The 21,932-nt window shown below is 39.8% G+C and overlaps 1 protein-coding gene across 1 annotated transcript; it reads right to left on the bottom strand.

Annotated features, from left to right (window-relative positions):
* Window positions 1–13,125: 13,125 nt before the first annotated feature.
* TCF24 (transcription factor 24) lies at window positions 13,126–21,336 on the bottom strand. Its single transcript, XM_036830845.1, has 3 exons — window positions 21,062–21,336; window positions 20,046–20,458; window positions 13,126–13,344 (listed from the first exon to the last, which is right to left on the bottom strand). Exons 2-3 carry the CDS (start codon window positions 20,433–20,435, stop codon window positions 13,231–13,233), a joined length of 504 nt encoding a protein of 167 aa, XP_036686740.1. The 5' UTR covers window positions 20,436–20,458; window positions 21,062–21,336; the 3' UTR covers window positions 13,126–13,230.
* Window positions 21,337–21,932: the final 596 nt, after the last annotated feature.

Raw genomic sequence — 21,932 nt, 5'->3', positions numbered from 1 at the left:
CAAAAGCACAGGCCACAAAAGAAAAAAATAAATTGGACTTCACCAAGATTAAAAATTTTTGTGTATCCAAAGACGCTATCAAGAGATTGTCAAAGACAATCCACAGAATGGAAAAAAATATTTGCAAAGCATATATCTGATAAGGGATTAATATCCAGAATATATGAAGAACTCCTACAACTCAACAGCAACAACAAATTTAACCCAGTTCAAAAATGGACAAAGGACATGAATAGACATTTCTCCAAAGAAGATATACAAATGGCCAATAAGCACATGAAACGGATGCGCCATGTAACTAACCATTAAGAAAATGTAAATCAAAACTAATCTCAAAAAGTGAGATACCACTTCACACCCATTAGGATGACTATTATTTGAAAAACAATAGCAAGATAACAAGTGTTAATGAGGATGTGGAGAAATTGGAACCCATGCACCATTGCTGGTGAGAATGTAAAGTGGTGCAGCCACTGTGGAAAACTTCAGGGTATAGACCTAAAAAATAGAAAGCAGAGACTCAAATACTTGTACAACAGTGTTCATAGCAGCATTATTCACAATTGCCGAAAGGTAGAAACAACCCAAATGCCATCAATGGACGAATGGATAAACAAAATATGGTACATACATATAATGGAGTATTATTCAGCCTTAAAAAGGAAGGAAACTCTGATATATGCTATAAGATGGATGAACCTTGAAGACATTATGCTAAGTGAAATAAGCCAGACAAAAAAAGACAAATATTGTATGGTTACACTTATATGAGGTACTTAGAATAAGCAAATTCAAATATTGTATGGTTACACTTACATGAGGTACTTAGAATAAGCAAATTCAAAGAGATTGAAAGTGAAACAGGAGTTACCAGAGGCTGGGGTGAAGAGTGGATGGGGAGTTGCTGTTTAATGGGTACAGAATTTCTGTTTGGAATGATGAAAAAGTTCTGGAAATGGATAGTGCTGATGGTTTGTGACTGAATTGTGAGTATACTTAATGCCACTGTATTGTACACTTAAAAATTGTTAAAATGATAAATTTATGTTATGTATACTTTACCACAATAAAATTAAATACAAAATATTTTAAAAAGAGAAAAAAGATCCACGCCTTTCACATGGCTTACCACATCTCTTGCTTCCCCTCTCTTGCTACACACCAGTCACCTTGGCCTACGCTTAGTTTTTGGAACATGCCAAACAATTTTCACATCTCAAGGCCTTTGCTCCTGCCTAGAATTCTCTTGTCCCAGTTTTCTGAGTGACTAATATTTTCTTTGATCTCAGCTTCTATGTCAGCTTCTCAGTGAGGCCACACTTGCCCCACCTATCTAAAGTGGGTCTACTATAAAACATCCCCCTTTTTGTTTCCTTCATAATCTGTAATTATACTCTAAAAAAAAACATATACTTTTGCTGCCCTCACTGGAATATACATTCTGTGAGAGGGAAGACCTTATCTGTTTTGCTTACCTTTTTATTCCTAGTACCTAATACTTAATAAATATCCCTTGAATGCATAAATAAATGAGTATGTGCTGATTTGGAAATTTTTTTCAAGGTATATTAAATTTTAAAAGCTAGATGCAGAAGGTATTTAGTAAAATCCCATTTTTGGTTAAATAAAAAGAACATGCATTTATATGACTATACATAAAATATTTTTGAGAGGTAACAGAAGAAACTTTACAGTGCATGCCTCTAGGGAGTGAAACTTGGGGCTTGTGGGGAAAGTGATATTTTAATTTTTTATTGTATACCATTCTCTACTGTTTGGATTTTTACTATGTGTATGCAATTTTATAATTAAATCAAGTTGAAAAATTATTAAAGTAGCACATTTTCTTTTCTGACTTCAAAAATATACCATTTCTAAGATTTGCCCCTTCAGCCATCATTCCCTGACTGGCATCATAACAAGTGTGTGGTATTCTCCAGCAAGGGGCACATCCTTGGGGGTTGCTGGTCTCCAAGTTGCTGAAGTGAGTTAACGCTGCCAGTTGCAAATACAACTAAAACCACTTCAAGGGAAAAGTGTCATGGTTTAAATATGATATAGTGGTTTATCAAAAGTAACTTTTTTTTTTGGCCACGCCATGCAGCATGCAGGATCTTAGTTCCCTGACCAGGGATTGAACCCGTGCCCCCTGCAGTGGAAGCGCGGAATCTTAACCACTGGACTGCCAGGGAAGTCCCTATCAAAAGTAACTTTTAAAAAAATAGCTATTTTTTGATAGTATAACTTGGATTATCTTAGAAAGTTTACATTTCGTAGATAGACATATGTGTGGATTCAGGGCATATAGGATATTATTTCCTTACAAGCTGTCAGAATCTATAGTCTGCACTTACACATGTAAATCTCATTAGTAAATTAATACATTTGGCCTTCAGTCTTTTTCATATTAGTGAATGACTTGGAGAACCTCCTGGTTCCCCTAGATGTTTGCAGCAAAAAATGAGGTTGGAACTGGAAGGAAGTTGGCTATAATAACCATATGCTTGTGCTTTCTCTTGCTCAATGGTAAGCATGTCAAAATAGAGTTAAGCAAGAGAAATGTAAATGACCCTAGTCATAAATGCATGACTTTCATATATATGATCCTTTTACCTCAGGCAAGATTATTTTTAAACATAATATTGACATTAAGATAATCATAGCATTTATACCTCTCGTCAAGGTTAAAGTTCTAAATCTGTGAAAAATACATTAAGTTGTCAGAATATAGGGCACTGATCTGAATGAAAGTTGATTCTTAAACACTTGAAGTACATGAACTTTACCGAGATAATTTCGGTGAAAATTACCTAAATTACTTACGATTTCTGCCCGGATCTAAAATAATGAGTGGCTTTAATTGTCAATGTGAGACTCTAGGGTTTTCCTTTTCTGTTTAAAAATTTAACTTTTATGTTACAAGTAAGCCTTGCAAACAACTACTTAAACCCTATGACAAATTCTGAATGTAATGGAATGTTATTAAAATTATTCAAGCTGACCAAAGGGACCTGAGGGGAAGTCTGCTAGGGAACTTCAGGGAGTTTTCTTCTTTGATGAAAAGGCACCTGTGGGAAGAAACAGCTCTTCTTCCCCTAGATATGATCATCATCGATCAACGGTGAAAGAATTCCTGGCATCGCTGCAGCCCTCTTGTTAAATGAGGGGAGCTTCTGTTGATGGCAAAGTGGGAAGGAAAGGAACCAAGCAACTTAAAGACATCGAATAGTCACCAAGTTAAGCAGCCAGGGAGCCACTCCATCTTCTTGTTATGTGAAATAATACACTTTTATTACTGTTCAAAAAAATTATTTAAGAATGATTACATAGAGAGTTGAGAATGTGGAAGTAATTGAAAAATTCAAACTAAGGTTAAAGTATGATGTTATTTTACCTCAGTGATGATCTAATACAAATTATGTCCTGAAATTAACACCCCGTTAAAATTAAACACAGCGTAGATTCTGAATGTTTTTTCTACGACGTCTCCTTGTATTTATGCATGAATTTCTCTATGTCCGGTGGTATTTTGGTGAACAGGATCTCCAAAAAAAACAACAACAAACAAACCCCCAAACCCCCTAAAACAAAACCCTGATTTGTAGCATTTGCAGATATCCACGCTATTAATACATCTTGGCGATTTCAAGCTACTAACAACTAGTTCACAAGATACCTGAATGCTTGAATAATTAACAATTAGCTTTCCCAGGACACCTTTGTCCCTAGAAGCTGAATTGCTGGGTTGAAGGATACATGCATCTTCATACATAATGTAGTCAATTGCTTTCCAAGTAGTTGCTCTACTTCCTTGTCAAAACTTGCTCTTCTCAGAATTTAAACATTTTTGTCAATATGATAAATATCAAATGGCATTTACTGTTATTTTAATTTGCATTTGCTATAAGGTTGAAAAGATAACTTTATGAATGTTTTGCTTTTCTCTTAAATTTTTTTCATGTTTTTAATCATTTGTGTTTTCTCTTCTGTAAATCATAGCCTTCAGAGCTTTGCCCGATTTTTTATTGAAGTATCTGTAATTAAAAAAATTGATTTATGGGATTTCTTTCTATATTCTGGATACTAATCTTTTGTCGATTAACAGTTACATGCATTGCAAATAACTTTCCTCAGTCTGTTTTATTTTTTAGTTATAGTTATGGTGTTTTATGTTGTTTGGAACTCTGTACTCTTCTCTCTGTTTAGGAATAGCTCCTTGGTACCCAATACCTCTGCATTTCTATGCAAGATTTCTGGCTACCCTTAAATCCAGATCCTTTAATGTACCTTTCAAGGTCCTCCTTGATTTGAAAATTGGGAATAATATAACTTATTCCTAGGATTGTTGTGAGGATTAAATGAGATAATATATGTGAAGTATCCATCCTTCTTCCCCAGGCACTTTCTTTCAAAGCAGCATGTTCTTCTCACCTGGTTTTTCCTATGCCTAGACTGCTCTTCTTGTCCCTCTTTGCCTTCTCAGGAAGGCTTCCTTGATTTCTTAAGACTGTGTCAGGTACCCTTATTGCCATCCCGTAGCCATCGCCAGCCTTCTTCCCTGATAATGGAACCCTGATTTTGTTTGTGTTACGTGCCCAGTCCTTGGTCTCAGCCTATTATTTCAATCTGTTTGCCTGCTTCCCCTGCCTCCTGTGGTAGATGCTGAGAACTGGCTCACTCAGTACTTACTCCAGCCTCCTTTTATCTGCGTTTCTGTACTTCAGAGGATGAAAAGCTAAGTATTATATAGTATTCCAAAACTCTTTTGCAGCTTGGATTATGGATGTGAATTAGGTCCTGCCAATCAAATGCATCTGTGCAAAAATCTGAGTTCTAACTTGAGTTATGAGAGGAGAAAAGCAGGCTGCGAGGCATCCGTTGTGCTGGCATTTATGCAGCAAAGGCCGCATGTTTCTGGAGTCAGTCACTGCAGGGGCAGCTTCCACTGGGATGGCAGAGTCCAGGTCATGGCAGAAGATTAACTGCTTTGGCAGCCCAGTTCCATGGAATGACTTAGGAAATTGTTCCTGTAAATCCAGCCCGAGTTTGTTTCATCCCAATGATTCTGTAAGTCACTAATACCTTGTAAGACACCCCTTTCCTTTTAAACTAGCTAGAGCAGATACCGCCACCAAACCCAAACTGATATTCCTTCCTTATAACTGGGGGTGACCTTGTGACCCACTTCTGGCAAAGGAGAAATAAGTAGAAGCCTTGGCCCCTGATATCTTTTTTTTTTTTTTTTTTAAACATTTTTTTTTTTTAATATTTATTTATTTATTTATGGCTGTGTTGGGTCTTCGTTTCTGTGCGAGGGCTTTCTCTAGTTGTGGCAAGCGGGGGCCACTCTTCATCGCGGTGCGCGGGCCTCTCACCATCGCGGACTCTCTTGTTGCGGAGCACAGGCTCCAGACGCGCAGGCTCAGTAATTGTGGCTCACGGGCCCAGTTGCTCCGTGGCATGTGGGATCTTCCCAGACCAGGGCTCGAACCCGTGTCCCCTGCATTGGCAGGCAGATTCTCAACCACTGCGCCACCAGGGAAGCCCCGGCCCCTGATATCTTTACGAAGCCATCTTACCAGCCCTGGACTGCCTACTTGTGGATTTTTTTTACATGAGAGAATAAAGTCCTAATTTATTTAAGCCAGTATGGTTCGGTCTTCCTTGTTAGCAGCTGAATGCAATTCCTAACTGATATAGTAAGCAATGAACAATGCCTGCCATAGTATTAAGAAAATATTTGTGGACCAACTGATGATTGATGAACAAAAGCACTGAAGCATGAAATAGCTCTGTGTGTGTGTGTGTGTGTGTGTGTGTGTGTGTGTTTACTACAACTTAAAGTATAAATAGGCAGTGGTGGAGAACAGTGGGCAGTGATATAGGTAGGGGTTTCATAAGCCAAGTTAAAGGTTTAGACCTGCTCTTACATGATGGGGAGCCATTGAATGGTTTTGCACAAGTAAATACATTACATCTTCAGGTTTGCATTTTTGATAGGTTACTTGGGTGCAGCCAATACAGAAGGCAGGGAAAACTTCTAAGTTTACAGAGTGTGGGTGAAAGGTGATGAATACCTGCAATAATTATTCTCACAGACTTTTGTGAATGTACATATATTATTAGTGAAATTCTTCAATGTGGAATTGCTAAGTCAGAACGTGTACACATAAAATATTGAGAGATACTGCAAAATTGTATTTAAAAAGCTTGTATACTCCAGCAGTGCTATAATCCTCATTTCCCCACCCTCACCAAAAATGGGTATTTTACCTTTGTGTCATTCTTTTATTTCACATTTCTCCATTTAATATTAAAGGGAAAAAAAGGCAGGAGGATAAAAATTACAAAGATTAATTTTCATTAAAAACATACATGCTCAAGCATTATGGTTAAAACAAGTTAACTCTAGTTTGCCAGAAAAATTATCATCACTTACCCATTTCCCCCAACAGTTTTATTGAGATATAATTGGCATATAACACTGTATAAGTTTAAGGGGTACAACATAATGATTTGATGTATATCAAGATGATCCCCACAGGTTTAGTGAACATCCATCACCTCACATAGTTATATATTGTTTCTTGCGATGAGAACTTTTAAGATCTACTCTCTTAGCGACTTTCAAATACACAATACAGTCTTGTTAACTATATTTACCATGCTCTCTATTACATCCCCAGGACTTATTTATAACTGGACAGTTTGTATCATTCTGATAGGTGAAATATGTTATTTCATTGCTTTTTAAATTTATATTTCTTACCATAGGTGAGTTGTGTGTCTTTTCATAAAGATATTAGCTGTTTGATTTCTTGTTATGAACCGCCTACTCATATCATTTGTGGAATTTTCTACTGAGTTGCTGGTCTTTTTAAATTCTGAGAGCTGCTTTTTTTTTTTTTTTTAATTTTTATTTATTTATTTATTTATTTTTGGCTGTGTTGGGTCTTCGTTGCTGTGCAAGGGCCTTCTCTAGTTGTGGCAAGCGGGGGCCACTCTTCATCGCGGTGCACGGGCCTCTCACCGTCGCGGCCTCTCTTGTTGTGGAGCACAGGCTCCAGACGCGCAGGCTCAGCAGTTGTGGCACACGGGCCTAGTTGCTCCGCGGCATGTGGGATCTTCCCAGACCAGGGCTCGAACCCGTGTCCCCTGCATCGGCAGGCAGACTTTCAACCACTGTGCCACCAGGGAAGCCCTGAGAGCTGCTTTTATATAAAGGAAATTACTACTGTGACTATCATCTGTTGTGACTTTTTTCTCTAGGGTTTTTTATTGTTTGTTTTTTTGTCTTTTCACCTTGTTTATGGTTTTTTCTTTTGTTTTATGAATTTATTTTATTATAGTCAAAATTACCCAGCTTTTCCTTTATGGCTTCTTGTGTTTTTGTGTCACGCTTCACCTTGCCATCTTTAACCTTCTTCTAACATCCACCCAGCCAGAGAAGACAAACCTGTCTTGCTTTGAGCTGCCGACATGTATTTTCTTAGCTATTATTTCACATCAACTTTGTGAGCCTAGGGGAAGAAAGAGATAAGACAAGGGAAGTTTATTGAGGGCAAACACTAAGCCTAGTGCTTATCACAGTGAGCGATTGGTCTTGGCCTGAAGTCAGGTCTCTTTTCCAAGGCAGTCTCTCCTGTATGTCCCAGACCATCACACTTGTAGCCTGATTGGACACGGGTGGAACAGGCCTCCTCCTTCTGAAAGGAGGATATGGAAATAGCTTCCTGCTTCCCACCTTTCTTCCCTCCCTTGACTCTCCTTCTCTGCCATTAACCCCACTTTTTTTCACTTGTTTATTGCCCACATTTCAAGAGGACTCTGGTCTAGGGGCTTACAGTCAGCAAGAGGTGCAGATGTGCTACACACAGTGTAGAGATAATCTTGCATGGGCCTTTAAAAATTATATAACTTAATTTAAAAAATTTGACCCACATGATATACCCATCTATGTAAATTATTACGATGCCTTATAATAGCACACATTTAAAGTTTTTTAATTGAGTGATTTCAGAACGTATTTGAAAATAAGGTTTAAAATCAGTTCTTATTTAGACCTCACATTGTTTTAGATGGCCCCCAGTTTTCAATGGCCATAAAAACAGAGACAAGTGATTTAAGTCCATCCCCAGACCTCCCCATGGACATAGTTCTTGGTCCTGAGAGGGCAGGAATGCGTGTTTCTTCAGTAACATTCATGTGCACAGGAAATGACTATTGACATAATCTTTAAGCCTAATAGTTAAGATTATTCTTCAGTTTATAATTTAAAAGCTTCTGACAGCTAAATGCTATGGTATAATTTATAATGAAAGAGTTTGAGTGATTGAGGTATATTTCACTGAGCTGGTTTCTCTTATGAGTTGAAACTAAGACTTGTGTAAACATAGGAAGGGAAGCCTTTCCCGGGTTTATGTAGTCGGGCAAGAATATTTAATGTCCCTCATTCCCAACTGTGCTGCAGTACCATCTGTGCTGTACTCAAAGTTTATAGGAAGCAAATCTATAGGATTTAAGGGGCATTTATTTTTTTCAGTAAAACAGTCATGTATAAGACCACGAGCTACCAGTATGTAACAAAATAAAAGTACATATTAATCTTCTTTGAGATATACAATTTTATACTATTCCCCTAGTGCTCCTTTCAAACATTTGGAATCTTAGCTTTTGTATATTTTTGGTTACAATAACAAGAAAAACAAAACTAAAAAATCAAAAGTGTGTACCATGGAGAAAGACAGCAATAGTACACTACTAGTGGTAAGTCATCTGGGAAACTGTAGATATCACATCATGCATCAATGATTAAAAAAAAAAAAGAGTTTGTCATCAGATTAAGACAGAATCTGCCAGTGCTGGAAGAGTTGAAGTTCATAGGTTTTCAAATAAATTACATGATTGATAAAATTTGCAATAAGCTATACAGAGTTGGGAAAGAGCATTTAGATTAAACCCCTCTCTCAAAATAAGGTATCTAATACATGAATTTGGATCAGAAGCAATCTGTTTGACTTATCATTTCTTCTCCCTGCCAGCTAAGAATACAACTTTATATAAAGCCAGGAAGCAATTTGTCTTAAAAGATGCCAAATACAATTCATGTGTTGATTTCTAAGGGAATTATGTTGGCCACGGTGGAGATGTTTTGTCTGTATTGGATTATTTCCTCAGAATGGCACTATTGACACACCGAGGACTAAAGAAGAAGATTAAATACTGCTGGAAAATATATATAGAATTAACTCTATACCTCTCCCCCTCCCCCCTAAACAAACAAACAAACAAACCAAACCAAAAAAGAGATCTTACTAGAGCTTGAATAATTTCTCTTTGATAATAACTGGTTAGTTGCTTTTGTGAATATAAAATGAGGTCTTTTGAAAGAAGGATAAATTATGGAATAATTTAGCCTAAAAAGAAATTTCAACTAAAATACTGTGCATTTCAGTGAGGACAATCAGCATTTATTTATTTATTTCGTACAGCTTCTTCTAAGTTTAAATAAAATCTCCATGAATAGATAAGAAAATTACTGTTTAGGATATCTGTAACTCTGCAGATTGAAGTAGTTGGGTCAAAAAACCCTTATCAAAATGTAAAACCAGTATTTTTTTATCACCAAGTAATGTGTGAAACAGATATCCTCACCTTTGCTCTATCCCAAACACCCACCTCCACTGTGGTACTTTTACTTTCCACTTCATTTCTTTTTGTTATTAAGTTTGTTTTTTAAAACAGGTACGTATATACTTTTTTTTTCCATTTTTATTTATTTATTTATTTCACGTCTTTATTGGAGTATAAATGCTTCACGATGTTGTGTTAGTTTCTGCTGTATAACAAAGTGAATCAGCCATACGTACGCATATACCCCCATATCCCCTCCCTCTTGCCTCTCCCTCCCACCCTCCCCATCCCACCCCTCTAGGTGGTCACAAAGCACCGAGCTGATCTCCCTGTGCTATGCAGCAGCTTCCCACTAGCCATCCATTTTACATTTGGTAGTGTGTATATGTCCATGCCACTCTCTCACTTTGTCCCAGCTTCCCCGTCCCCTCCACCCGTGCCCTCAAGTCCGGTCTCTACATCTGTGTCTCTGTTCCTGCCCTGCCACTAGGTTCATCAGTACTGCTTTTTAAAATCCCATATATATGCATTAGCATACGGTATTTTTCTCTTTCTGACTTACTTCACTCTGTATGACAGACTCTAGGTCCACCCACCTCACTACAAATGACTCAATTTTGTTCCTTTGTATGGCTGAGTAATATTCCATTGTATATATGTGCCACATTTTCTTTATCCATTCATCTGTTGATGGACATTTAGGTCGCTTCCATGTCCTGGCTATTGTAAATAGTGCTGCAATGAACATTGTGGTACATGTATCTTTTTGAATTATGGTTTTCTCAGGGTATATGCCCAGTAGTGGGATTGCTGGGTCATATGGTAGTTCTATTTGGAGTTTTTTAATGTAGCTTTACTGATATATAACTGACATACAATAAACTGCACTACAAGTATTTTTACAACCAGGAAAATAAACAATATTTTAAAGTCTGTTGGAACTGGTTCTGCTTCTAAAAAGGTACTTCCTTATCCCCCCAAATTATCACTATAGAGGAATTGTAAATTTTTTTTGTGACTGTTACTGAGAGAGGTGAATGAACTGACAGAAATTTAAGTGAGAACTTCCCTTGCAGATTATGGGATAATACTGTGATCCAGATATACCCCCCTCCCCACCCTATTATATATACTCCACTAAGGACAGCATGGTGAAGAAGCTAATACCAAGTAGGTATCTATCTTCTAGAAAGATTTTCAAGTGTACCTTCATTATTTGTTAAATGACGATAGAGACAGATGTAAATTTAGCAGACTAAATTACTTTTCAAATTAGTGCTTTATTTTATCTTATCCTTTATCTTGACCATGCACCATTAATTAAAACAGCATGCTCCATTGAAACTTTGGGTGAAAATATGCAATTTCACCTCAGATTTCCCAACCTACCAAAAGCTGTTAGCATATTTAGCAATTTAATAAAATGTTATGAAAACCTATGACAGAAATATAGTTCTTTGGCATTAAAACATTTGTAACTGGACAAGAAGAAATAAAAAGTAATATTGTTTAAGACAATGACTCACGATTTAACAGGAGGATTTAGAAAAGTCTGATAATTCAACAATAGTCATAATTTTTCCCCAGTTAAATGCTTTAACAACTAAAACCAAATAGATTATTAGCGATAAAACCATTTTTTTCTGAAATTCTTGCTATCACATTTAGTGTTTACAGTTCAGTTCCAGGTAACTTTAAAGAAGTTCTGATTTCATACCTTAAGGTAAAAGATTATTCTTAGCACTTCTTATTCCAATAATTTATGATAGTGAATGGCTGAATCCATTTCATTTTACTTTTTATTCCTTTCAGTGGTATATGAGTGGGTAAATATACTCACAAATATTTAAATATACAAACATTTTTGCTACATATTAATATGTAGACAGCTTTTATTGTATGCCTTTTCTTTTAAAGACATGCTTTGGTCACATTACAAGGAGTATATTCACATTAAAATAATAAAAATTACAAACTAACTATAAGACATGAGTCAAAACATGATCATCCTTGAATCAACTGAATGATAGTTTTTGCCTTCAAATAGTCTTTTACTTCATTTCACTGCCAAAAGCTGGAGTTAAATGGAGGAGAAAATGAAATGGTGGTTCAGCTGCTATCTTAATTCAACCAAGTCCATTCATACACATTTCTATTTAATAATCTTGGATGAAACCCAGCAACTTTAAAACTGGGGGTTATCAAGAAATGAATGAACTTTACACCTGGACAGTGGACTAGTAAAGAGTGAGGAGGAAAACAAGAAAGGGAGATTAAAAGGGAATCTAAATCAGCAAAGACAGGACAAAAGAGACTGATGATTTTTTTTTTCCAGGTGTCTCTGTTGCACCCTGTTGTTCTGAGATTCAGTTGTGTTCCCTGACAAATGTCTCCACTTCATAGCTAGGACCCCCAAGCTCTTGGTGAAACTGAAAGCACTGGTTCAGTCAGGCAGAACAGCTGCTCCCTGGGCACTTCATGTGCAGGGCAGTGGGAGAGGCCCATAGCAGAGGGCTTTCCTTGCTTGTAGGTCCAAATCAGGGCATCCTGTATCACAGGATGGTCACTCTGTGTCCTCAGACCCCCTCAAGGTGCAGATCAGCGCCAGAATTCCCAAATCAGACAGGATTTCTCCCATTTCATAAGGGCCAAGTAGGTAGATTGTGAACAGCAGCTGACAAGGGGAGAAGGGACCTGGCCAAAGCTGTGACTGTGAAGGTCACGGGGGTTCGCTGGAGGCCCCTGACAGGCCTGAATGTGCCACCCTCTCTACGGGGCTACAGCTGCACCTGTTCACCTAGTGCAGGACCTGAAAGAGAGTGGGGTGGATATGGAGTGACCAGGGGGGAGGGTGACAAACCCTGCTGCCCAGTGACACCCATCTGCTGTTCACACAGGGCTGCAGGGTTTCCCACTGCCTTCCACAATTTGGAAACATAATAAGATATTTAATAATCCTCTAGGAAGGTGGCCAAGCCTGTCCTAGGAAGCAAACCATTTCTAATACTCCAAACAAGTTTTCTAAGAGGGAAAAATAGTTGTAGAAGTTGCTGCATTGTCATATTATCTCAACAGTCTTTTCACACATATTCAGCTAAAACTGAATAAATGATCTCAGACCTTCAAAGTGGAACGGCTTCTTAGACCAATATTAAGCACAGACTGGTTTTCACAAAAATGAAAGACTGGTGTTTTACAAACCCAGCTTTTATTTTTTTTAAACCAGGAAGATATTAGCTTTTCGGTTTGTAATAGATATACTACAGAAAATGTGTGTATTCTTTGGATATATACACAATTCTTTGCTTTCCTATGTCTCTTTCTTTTTTTCCATTAGTTTCTCCTGCACTATATAGTAGTGACTCACACTGAATAGATAAGCTGTGTGTTTTACATTATTGTTATTACATTATTTACCAGACTGATTATTTCATTCCACATTTATTTAGATTAGATAAATCTGAACATCCAACTATGGATTCACATGTAAACTTTCAGAAATGATGTTTGTTAGATCTGATGTAATAAATATAGAGTTATTTCATATCATTTAAAAACAACGACATCACTTTCTACCAGCCCCCCTCAGGGGAGAGCCTAAGGCTGTGAGTCTGTTGGAATATTGTCATGATTTATTTTTTCTCCAGAGACAGAATGCTTCAGAAACTGACCAGTAGCACCAATGTACAGTCTTGATCGCATGGGCCATTTCTGAAAAAGAATATTTAAACAAGAATCCAAAAGTTAGTATCTGTGACAGATATAGTGTGTAATAAATAATATTAAAAATTCCAAATACCTCAATGCAAATGCAATATCATGTAGCTAGTAACAATGGTAATAATGAAGTCTGAGTGATGACACGAAAAAATGTTAATAATAAAAGTAAATAATGCTAATAATAAAATTATTAATGCTAATAATAAAAGTCAAAACATACCCAGACTTTGATTATAATTATATGAAATAATACGTGTGCATGTGGACCAGAACTGCAAAAAATCATGGCCAATGAATATATTTAAATGTAGGAAAATATATCTACCCACAATGTTTTTTTTTTTTTTTTTTAAATTAATTAATTAATTTATTTTTGGCTGTGTTGGGTCTTCGTTTCTGTGCGAGGGCTTTCTCCAGTTGCGGCGAGCAGGGGCCACTCTTCATCGCGGTGCGCGGGCCTCTCACTGTCGCGGCCTCTCTTGTTGCGGAGCACAGGCTCCAGACGCGCAGGCTCAGTAGTTGTGGCTCACGGGCCCAGTTGCTCCGCGGCATGTGGGATCTTCCCAGACCAGGGCTCGAACCCGTGTCCCCCGCATTGGCAGGCAGATTCTCAACCACTGCGCCACCAGGGAAGCCCCTACCCACAATGTTTTAATGTTAAACTAAACCTAAAACAAAATTAAGCCTAAAACAAGATCCCTGACTTTAAAAATATTTTAAAAAGTTATATGTAGGACTTCCCTGGTGGCACAGTGGTTAAGAATCCACCTGCCAATGCAGGGGACACGGGTTCATCCCTGGCCATGAAGATCCAACATGCCACGGAGCAACGAAGCCCGTGCGCCACAACTACTGAGTCTGCGCTCTGGAGCCCGTGAGCCACAGCTACTGAGCCTGTGTGCCACAACTACTGAAGCCTGTGCGCCTAGAGCCCGTGCTCCGCAACAAGAGAAGCCACCACAATGAGAAGCCCGCGCACCGCAACGAAGAGTAGCCCCCGCTTGCCGCAACTAGAGAAAGCCCGCGCGCAGCAACAAAGACCCAACGCAGCCGAAAATAAATAAAAATTTTAAAAAATACTAAAAAAAAAAAGTTATATGTGTTAAGTATTATGCATCTACATTTGTCAAAGGACTACAATGAAAAGTGACTAATTCAACTATCTAAACATTTTATCTAGCTAAAAGCAATATCTTGAAGTTGCACATATTAGAATGTTTGGTGTTATATAGCTAGAACATCCAGATTAAATGTCTGCTTGTACTGGCATCACACAGCTCTAACCTTTCAGTAATCATCGCATTTGTATTCTGATTGTGTCTTTTCTAAATTTACCTTTAAAATGGACAGCCTCTCAAACAATACAATTAATTTCCAAACAGGCATGATGATGAAAAAATATACTACATAGGTAGTACTTTCAGGTTGGACTTTTTTTTTTAAGAGGGGAGGGTCATATAATTTTAGTTCTAAGGTCCTTGGAATACTAATCAGAGAAATAGTGGTTTTTTGTTGTTGTTTTTTTTAAATACAAAGGTAAGTCCTTAGACTAAAAGAGTGCAACTCTTCAAGGTCAGCAGTGGGGTCCCACACTCTCCAGAGAGTAAATGCTGCTGTGAGCAGCAGGCTATTTTCACCAGCAAACATTCATGGGCAGACTGCTGGTTACACAGCACCATGAAATGTTCTTAAATGCCTCGCAGATGATCCACAGTGCTCAAACAGAGGTACAATTATTAACAATCCAAAGTCCGTAAGAGCTCTGGGTTTTCAACACAAGTTGCATATTAGAATCACACGGGAGCTTTAAAAAATACTGATGGCCAAGTCACACTCCAGGCCACTTAAATCAGAATGTACCTCTTTGGAGAAGTATAAGGTAGAGTCAGTTCTTATCTGGAATAATATAAGCCTTCCTTATACTTCCGAATACAGTTACTGTCACCTAAACTGGGATTCCAGATGTAAAATGTAGCCACAGGAATAATAAGTAGGCATGTGATTTTTATTTCTCCAGATGGGATAAGTGAATTTAAGAGTCCTAAATTCAGATTATTCTGCTGGGAATCTACACTTTAACACAGATTAAATATAACATCTTTGTTACTTGGAATTTAATTGGTCCATTCCTATATAATCTTCCTATAAACAAACTTGTATTTTATGTTCGATACAGTAATAAGACTGACACTGTGTTACTTATTTTTGCAAATCCATTTCAGGTCTTGTTTTTTTAAATCATAGATGTGAATTCTTGTACTTTCTGGGTATATCATGTTGGTCCTATTCTTGAGATCCCTGCTACCAGTTGGTAACATGAAGTGTTTTAGAAACTAGCCTGGGATTTTTTGATATGTTTGGATTTGGCATTGTTAGATCAGATTTAAGGCTTGCATTATACTGAAAAATCCAGTGTCATGGTATTATGGATTGAATGTTTGTGTTCCCCCAAATTCATTTGTTGACGCTCTAACGCCCAACGTGATGATATTTGGGGAGGTAATTTTGGTTAGATGAGGTCATGAGGGTGGGTCCCTCATGATAGGGTTAGTGGCCTTTTTAGAAGGGGGAGAGCTCCCCTTTGAGAAAGAGTTAAGTCGGCCAGCTGCAAGACAGGAAGAGAGCTCTCACTAGGAAGTGAATTGGCCAGCACCTTGATCTTGGACTTTCCAGCCTCTAGAACTGTGAGAAAACAAATTTCTGTTGTTTAATCCACCTAGTCTATGGTATTTTATTATTGCAGCCTGAGCTGACTAATATTCATATGTAGCAAATAGTGTAGGGCATATGTCATCAATTTCAAGTGCAGAATTTTAGGCATATTATAAACCAGTGCTTTTCAGTCTTTTACACTCCTGCCACATTTTCATGAGCATAAAAATCTCATGTTCAAACCTCAAATGTAATGTGAGAATTCTACATTTGAAAATGTAGATAATAATAATTTGAGAATGTGAATTAAACACATCTAAGTATAAATAAAATAAAAATACTACTGAACGCTCCCTGTTAGTTCTCTGTGTTACCTGGGTTCCACTGTATTGAGAATCACTCTAAATCATGCAACCAAGAGTGGAGACAAGTGAAGGCATCTGTTCTTTACAGCCTTGCTAGTATGTAAGTAATTTATGAAGCAAACCTAAAAATGTATATGTGGATTTTTGCCTGATTTTTCATGTACTTAATAAAACTTCCCTTTTAAATAAGTTTGTGTCCCTGGATTTTCAAAAAGTCTTCAAATGATTTTATTCAAATGAATTTAATATAGACACATAAATAGTTTTAAGAGTCAGAAATAAAAATATAAATACAATATTGGTTAGGTTGCATGTCAGCATCATGCCAAAAAACCCAGCTGACTGATTTACATTTCACTTCTCAATGGTCTGTTTTAGCATTGTGTAGATTAACACAATCCTGACCTCTACTTTACCTAATAAGTCATACTTAAAATTATGTAGTTTCATTAGCTTAGAACAATCTAGCAGACTCATACAATTAACCAGAACTGATTCTGAAACTGAAGACTAAAAATATATTCCTGGTTTTTGGAGTTAAATGACTCCAAAATAACAAAACTTTGTATTTATTTTTTGAAATTATTGTTTATCTGTGTTATCAACAATGATTCTCTAGGGGTAATGCAATTAATAAAGCCATCTGTGCTTTTCTTCCAATGTAAGGGTCTGAAATATACCCCTGTTCCCTTGGAGAAGCACTGCCCTTTCAGACACTGGTGCTGATCAGAACTGCTCACATCCCAAAGGGATAAAAACTGCTGTTTTAGGCTATGCCCTGGGATTCCAGTCTCTTAAACCTTCCAATTTCATTTGAGGTACTCATAATGTAAATTCCCAATAATGCTAACAAGTGCTAAATCCCCAATACTGATAATAAGAACTGATGATTCAAAATTATGGCCTTGAAATACTTGTTAATGGATCTTTGATCAAAGTAAAGACCCCCTTATGTTGTAAGGCAGAAAAACAAAGTCATTTTGGAACACTCTTTAACTAAGTAAACCAAAAAGTACAAATAATCAGAATATCTTTATTTCTTTGGCATTAGATTAATCAATGATAGACTTAATATTTAAGCATTTTGGTAGTCTCTGTAAAATAATGTGTTACAGGCAGCTTCAATTATGTATGTAAAATCTCTTTCCTCTGCCCCTCCACTGCATATGGTTATAGCCTCTCTTATGGCACATACAACATTCTCTCTTATAATACTGTTATTTATATTTCTGTCTTTGTCTCTATTATATGCTCATTTAGGGCAGGGATTGAGTCTTACCCTTAATTGTAGTCACTCTCCTAACAGTGCTTTGCACAAAGCAGGCACTCAGTAAATGATTTTAAAATAGACTAGTCACTTGTTCAACCATCATCAATTTCATCTTTTTTTTTTTTCACACACACACACTGTATTTTATTTTTACAAGAGATAAATAGACTGACACCAAGCATTGTACATGGATGACCACAACAAAAGCAACAATGATTGCAATTACCAAACATGAAACACACTCATACTATGTCATAATATTGACATTCAGTCCAGTAATCCTCCACTGTAACAGCTCCTTTACTTTGCAGTGAAAATTGATTTGTATATTCTTTGCCTCTGAGTCCTTGTGGGATTTTTTTTTTTAATTCAGACAGAAAGTCACATAAATTATACTCATCCTCATCAGTTCACTCAGTCCCATGTAATTAATTTTTTTTTTCATCTTGATCTTTTGTTAGCACTTTTATGAGTTCATCAGTTTTTCATTAGAGTTCTGAAAATGCTTATTCATTCAGTTCAGCAGTACAGTCAGTTACCAGAAACCTGTACTTGTCAGAGTCTTTTCCATGAATTTCTTGAAGATGAAACCCTTTTATAGGAACATATTTGCAAAATCATCAGAGTACGCCCAGAAATTTTCATCTTTAAGAGGTAATCTTTGGCTTTCTTTCATTATCCCTAAGATTGTCTTTTAAAATAAAAATAATTGATTCAGAGGACAAATGAGATTTAATTTTTCTTTAAAGAGTTATATGACTACAAAAACATTTGGTACGGGAGTCAGGGCAAAAAAAACTCTTGTTAAGCTTATTGTTACATGAAAATTATGGTTTTAACATTACTCATTCAAAAAAGCACTGCAAGAAACTAAGGTGAAAAACAACTGGATTTCTCATCTGATTTCTCTCTCCCACAAAGAGGCATTTAACAGATGTCTTTTGTATTAAAGCCTACTTAATGTTAAAATAAACTTCCTTAGAGTATAATGTCAAGTCAAAAGAAATCTAATATTAATGATATATTTGAATAGCAATCTAATGTACCAAACATCAATCTAATATTAATAGATTAGTAGCGTCTAATATCAATAGTAATACAAAACCCCTTAATTAATAATGAATAACTTTCCAGCTGAGGTTATACAACACATGAATGGAATGGAATAGTCTATCATAATTATGAATAAATGATATTTCAAATTTTTATACTTAATATTTGAACTAGTTTGAGTCTATCATCATGTTGGTTAAATGTGCAAAGTAAATTTTGTTAAACCTTACCACAGAATTTTAAGTTCAGTTAATATTAGAGGATGTACTTTACCCTCAATTCGATAATGATTATTCAATAATTTATTGAACATTGATATACTTAAGGCAAAATCCTAATTTTGTATTTGTTTGTGTGTGTGTGTGTGAGAGAGAGAGAGAGAGAGAGAAAATGCTTCAGAATGGTGGAATCAAAAATTTGAATATTTAGTTTTAGAAAACATAGGGAAGGTGATCCATTTTGAACAGAAAACCTGATCAATGTAAGATTTGAAAACAATCAAATCTAGGAGAAAAGGATGATGAGAGTTTAAATACTGCAATATAGGTAATGAATCATAATCATATATACCGTATTAAACAAAAACCCTGACCACTCTACCTATATGTAATGTAAAAAATACAAGAGGGAGTCTCTTGGATAATTTTGTACATTATGTAATTTGAATATTTAATCAGAACACAACATATATGCCAACTTATTATGAAAATGACATAAACTCATTATAGTTTTTCTAACATTCTTGGTGGTTGTCTAGTCCATGATCGTTAACCTTCATTAAAACGGACTGAAAATTTACTGTGTGGGGACGCAGAATGGTCTCCTTTTGTTCTTACCAGCTTTACAAAAAATTTTCAACATTGGTTTCCTAGGATTAGTTAGGGGCAGATACTTCCGTCACCCCGTTTAATTCCTGAAACTTTTCAAATATTTGATAAACACCACAATGGTAACAATGATGTAAATTAAAAACCCTCAAAGCCTCATAAATGTAACTCGGACACTAAAAATTATCAGGACGTGCAACCAAGCACCCCACCAGGCACCCGCAAGAAACTTCTCATCTAGGAAAGGAATCCTGTAGGTTGCATCCTATAAGGGGCGTGAGACTCCCCTACCCAAGCCAGCCCGGGTTTAAGCCCTTTACCTGCAAACCGTCAAGGAGTAGCCTTGTGCAGTGGGGACCTCGCCACGGGTGCCTTCGCGGGCCGAGGTCGCTCTCCTGATCTGTTCCCCGCCTCACCCTGAAGGAGGGGTGAGAGCTGGGCGGTATCTGCCCAGGCAGGGGCAGACCCCGCGGTCAAGGTGCCGTGCTCCCGGCCCCGGCTCCGCAGTGCGCCCTGCCCGCCTACCTTGACAGGGTGTAGGTAACCATCCCCGCGCAGGGCGCCCAGTCCGGGGTCCACCGGTGCGTCGGCGTCGTCCTGCAGGCTGCGAGTGAGGTGCGCGATGTAGGTGGTGGCCAGTAGCAGCACGTCCAGCTTGGACAGCTTGGTGTCCGGCGGCACCGACGGCAGCGTGCGCTGCAGCTCCAGGAAGGCGTGCCGCAGAGTCTGCACGCGGCTGCGCTCCCGCGCCGCGTTCGCTGCCGCCGGCCTCCCGCCCCCCGAGCGCGCGCCACCGCCTGGGCCCGCCGGCCCCGGTCCGGTCCGTCCCTGGCTCGAGTCTCGGGTGGCGGCTACCGGTGGCGCGGGCTCGTTGCTGGCGATCAGGTGGCTGCCTGCGGGGCCGCCGCTGTCCATAGCGGCTTCCCGCGCCGCGCGCCCTGCAAAGGACGGAAGACGCGGTGAGGCCGGGGCGCCGGTCGAGTTTAACCCGGGGAGGCGCAGCCCTCCCGCTCCCCCTGCGCGCCGGGCCCGGCCGTCCGACATGGCTCCAGGCGATCTCAGAGGTGAGCACCTTTTGACTGGGGCGCTTTTGCCTCCCGGCGTCTGGGGAGAGTGGTGGGGCCCGAGTGTTCCTGGGCTGCTTGGAAGGCTGAGGAGGAGCGCGGTGCCGGCTTTACTTTCCGCCGACAAATTAATCGGAAGGGCTACGCTACCGGGGAAAAAGATTTCGGAACCACAGCTCCGGTTCGGAACTTGTTCGCGCTTCTGGAACGCTATCCCGCTCGTCCAGCAGGAAAGATGAAGCTGGTCAACTCGTGGAGCGCGGCGGGAAGCCCTGCCTCGTCAGGGCCAGCCGTGCCCACGCCGGCCGCCCTCGCACCATTCGCTCCCGAGGCCCGGGGATCTCAGGGGCGACGGCAGGAGCTCAGGGCAGTTTCCGCCGGAGAAGCGGGGGACCGGTGGCCTCTCCCGGGACTAAGGCACCCCCTACCCCTCCAAGCCCGGGAGCAGCGCGGCGGGGGTCGGACAGGGGCCCTCACCTTTCCTGGAGCGGCCGTACGAGGTTCGGCTCCGCTGCGAGAGCAGGCGAGGAGCGTCGAGCTGGGTCTGCGTGGCCAGGACCGCGCCGGTCACTCCATCCTCGTCCAGCCGAAGGCTACGGCTGCTTCCAGCCCGGGCCGGACGCGTCTTTTGTGCGGGCTCCTGCGAGGCGAGGCGTGCGTGCTGGCCAAGCTCGGCGTGGGATGACCGCAGAAGGACCCGCTGACGTCCGCAGGAACCTGAGGTGCCGTGCAGGGGACTCGGTCCTCTCCGAGCAGCCCGTCCGCCTCGGGAGAGTCATTAATCCAACCGTCCGGCGGGGCGGGGCCGGGCCAGAGGGGGCGGGGCGTCTTCCTGGCTCCGCCCCTCCGCGTCCAGGTTCTCCCCGGGGCGGGACTCCGAGAGCCGCACGTCTAGCGCCCGCGGGGTTGGCGGCCGGCTGGGCCAGAGCCGCGGTCTGGGCTGTAGGACCCCAGCGCGGCCTCGCGAGTTAGCTCGCCTCGCCGCCGCCCTTCCGCCTCGGGCCCAGTCTGAGCCCCGGCAGCTTCCAGGCCGGCGCCGAGCCGAGGCGGGAAAGCGGGCGTTTTGTTGAGCGTGACGTAACTTTCTGTGAGGAACTGTGGAGTGTGCCGCCTCGAGGCGCTCACCTTTCACTCTACCACAAGGTAAATGTCTCCCGCTGCCCTAACTGCTTAAAGCGTAGTCCCTCCACCCTCGGGATTCCGTGACCAGTTTACTGAGCCGCCCAGAGATAAACTGCACTTAGCTCGAGCGCGCCCACTGTCTGTGGTACCTTAGGAAGTTCCCCCAGTCGCGGTCGCTTCTCCCCGAGGTGCCGGCGCCCAGGGGCCCCCGCTTTGTTTCGCTATT

The sequence above is a fragment of the Balaenoptera musculus genome, chromosome 17 (assembly GCF_009873245.2).
Source record: "Balaenoptera musculus isolate JJ_BM4_2016_0621 chromosome 17, mBalMus1.pri.v3, whole genome shotgun sequence".
Taxonomy (NCBI): Eukaryota; Metazoa; Chordata; class Mammalia; order Artiodactyla; family Balaenopteridae; genus Balaenoptera; species Balaenoptera musculus.
Note: the sequence above shows the minus strand (reverse complement) of the source record. Positions and strands in the feature narration are given on the sequence as shown.

What these genes read in the sequence shown, in the direction of transcription:
- TCF24 (XM_036830845.1), bottom strand. Translation starts at nt 20,435, where the DNA reads ATGGACAGCGGCGGCCCCGCAGGCAGCCACCTGATCGCCAGCAACGAG. An exon ending in GTTACCTACACCCTGTCAAG is followed by an intron (nt 13,345 to 20,045) that starts GTAGGCGGGCAG and finishes ATTCTTTTTCAG; the next exon opens with AAATGGCCCATGCGATCAAG.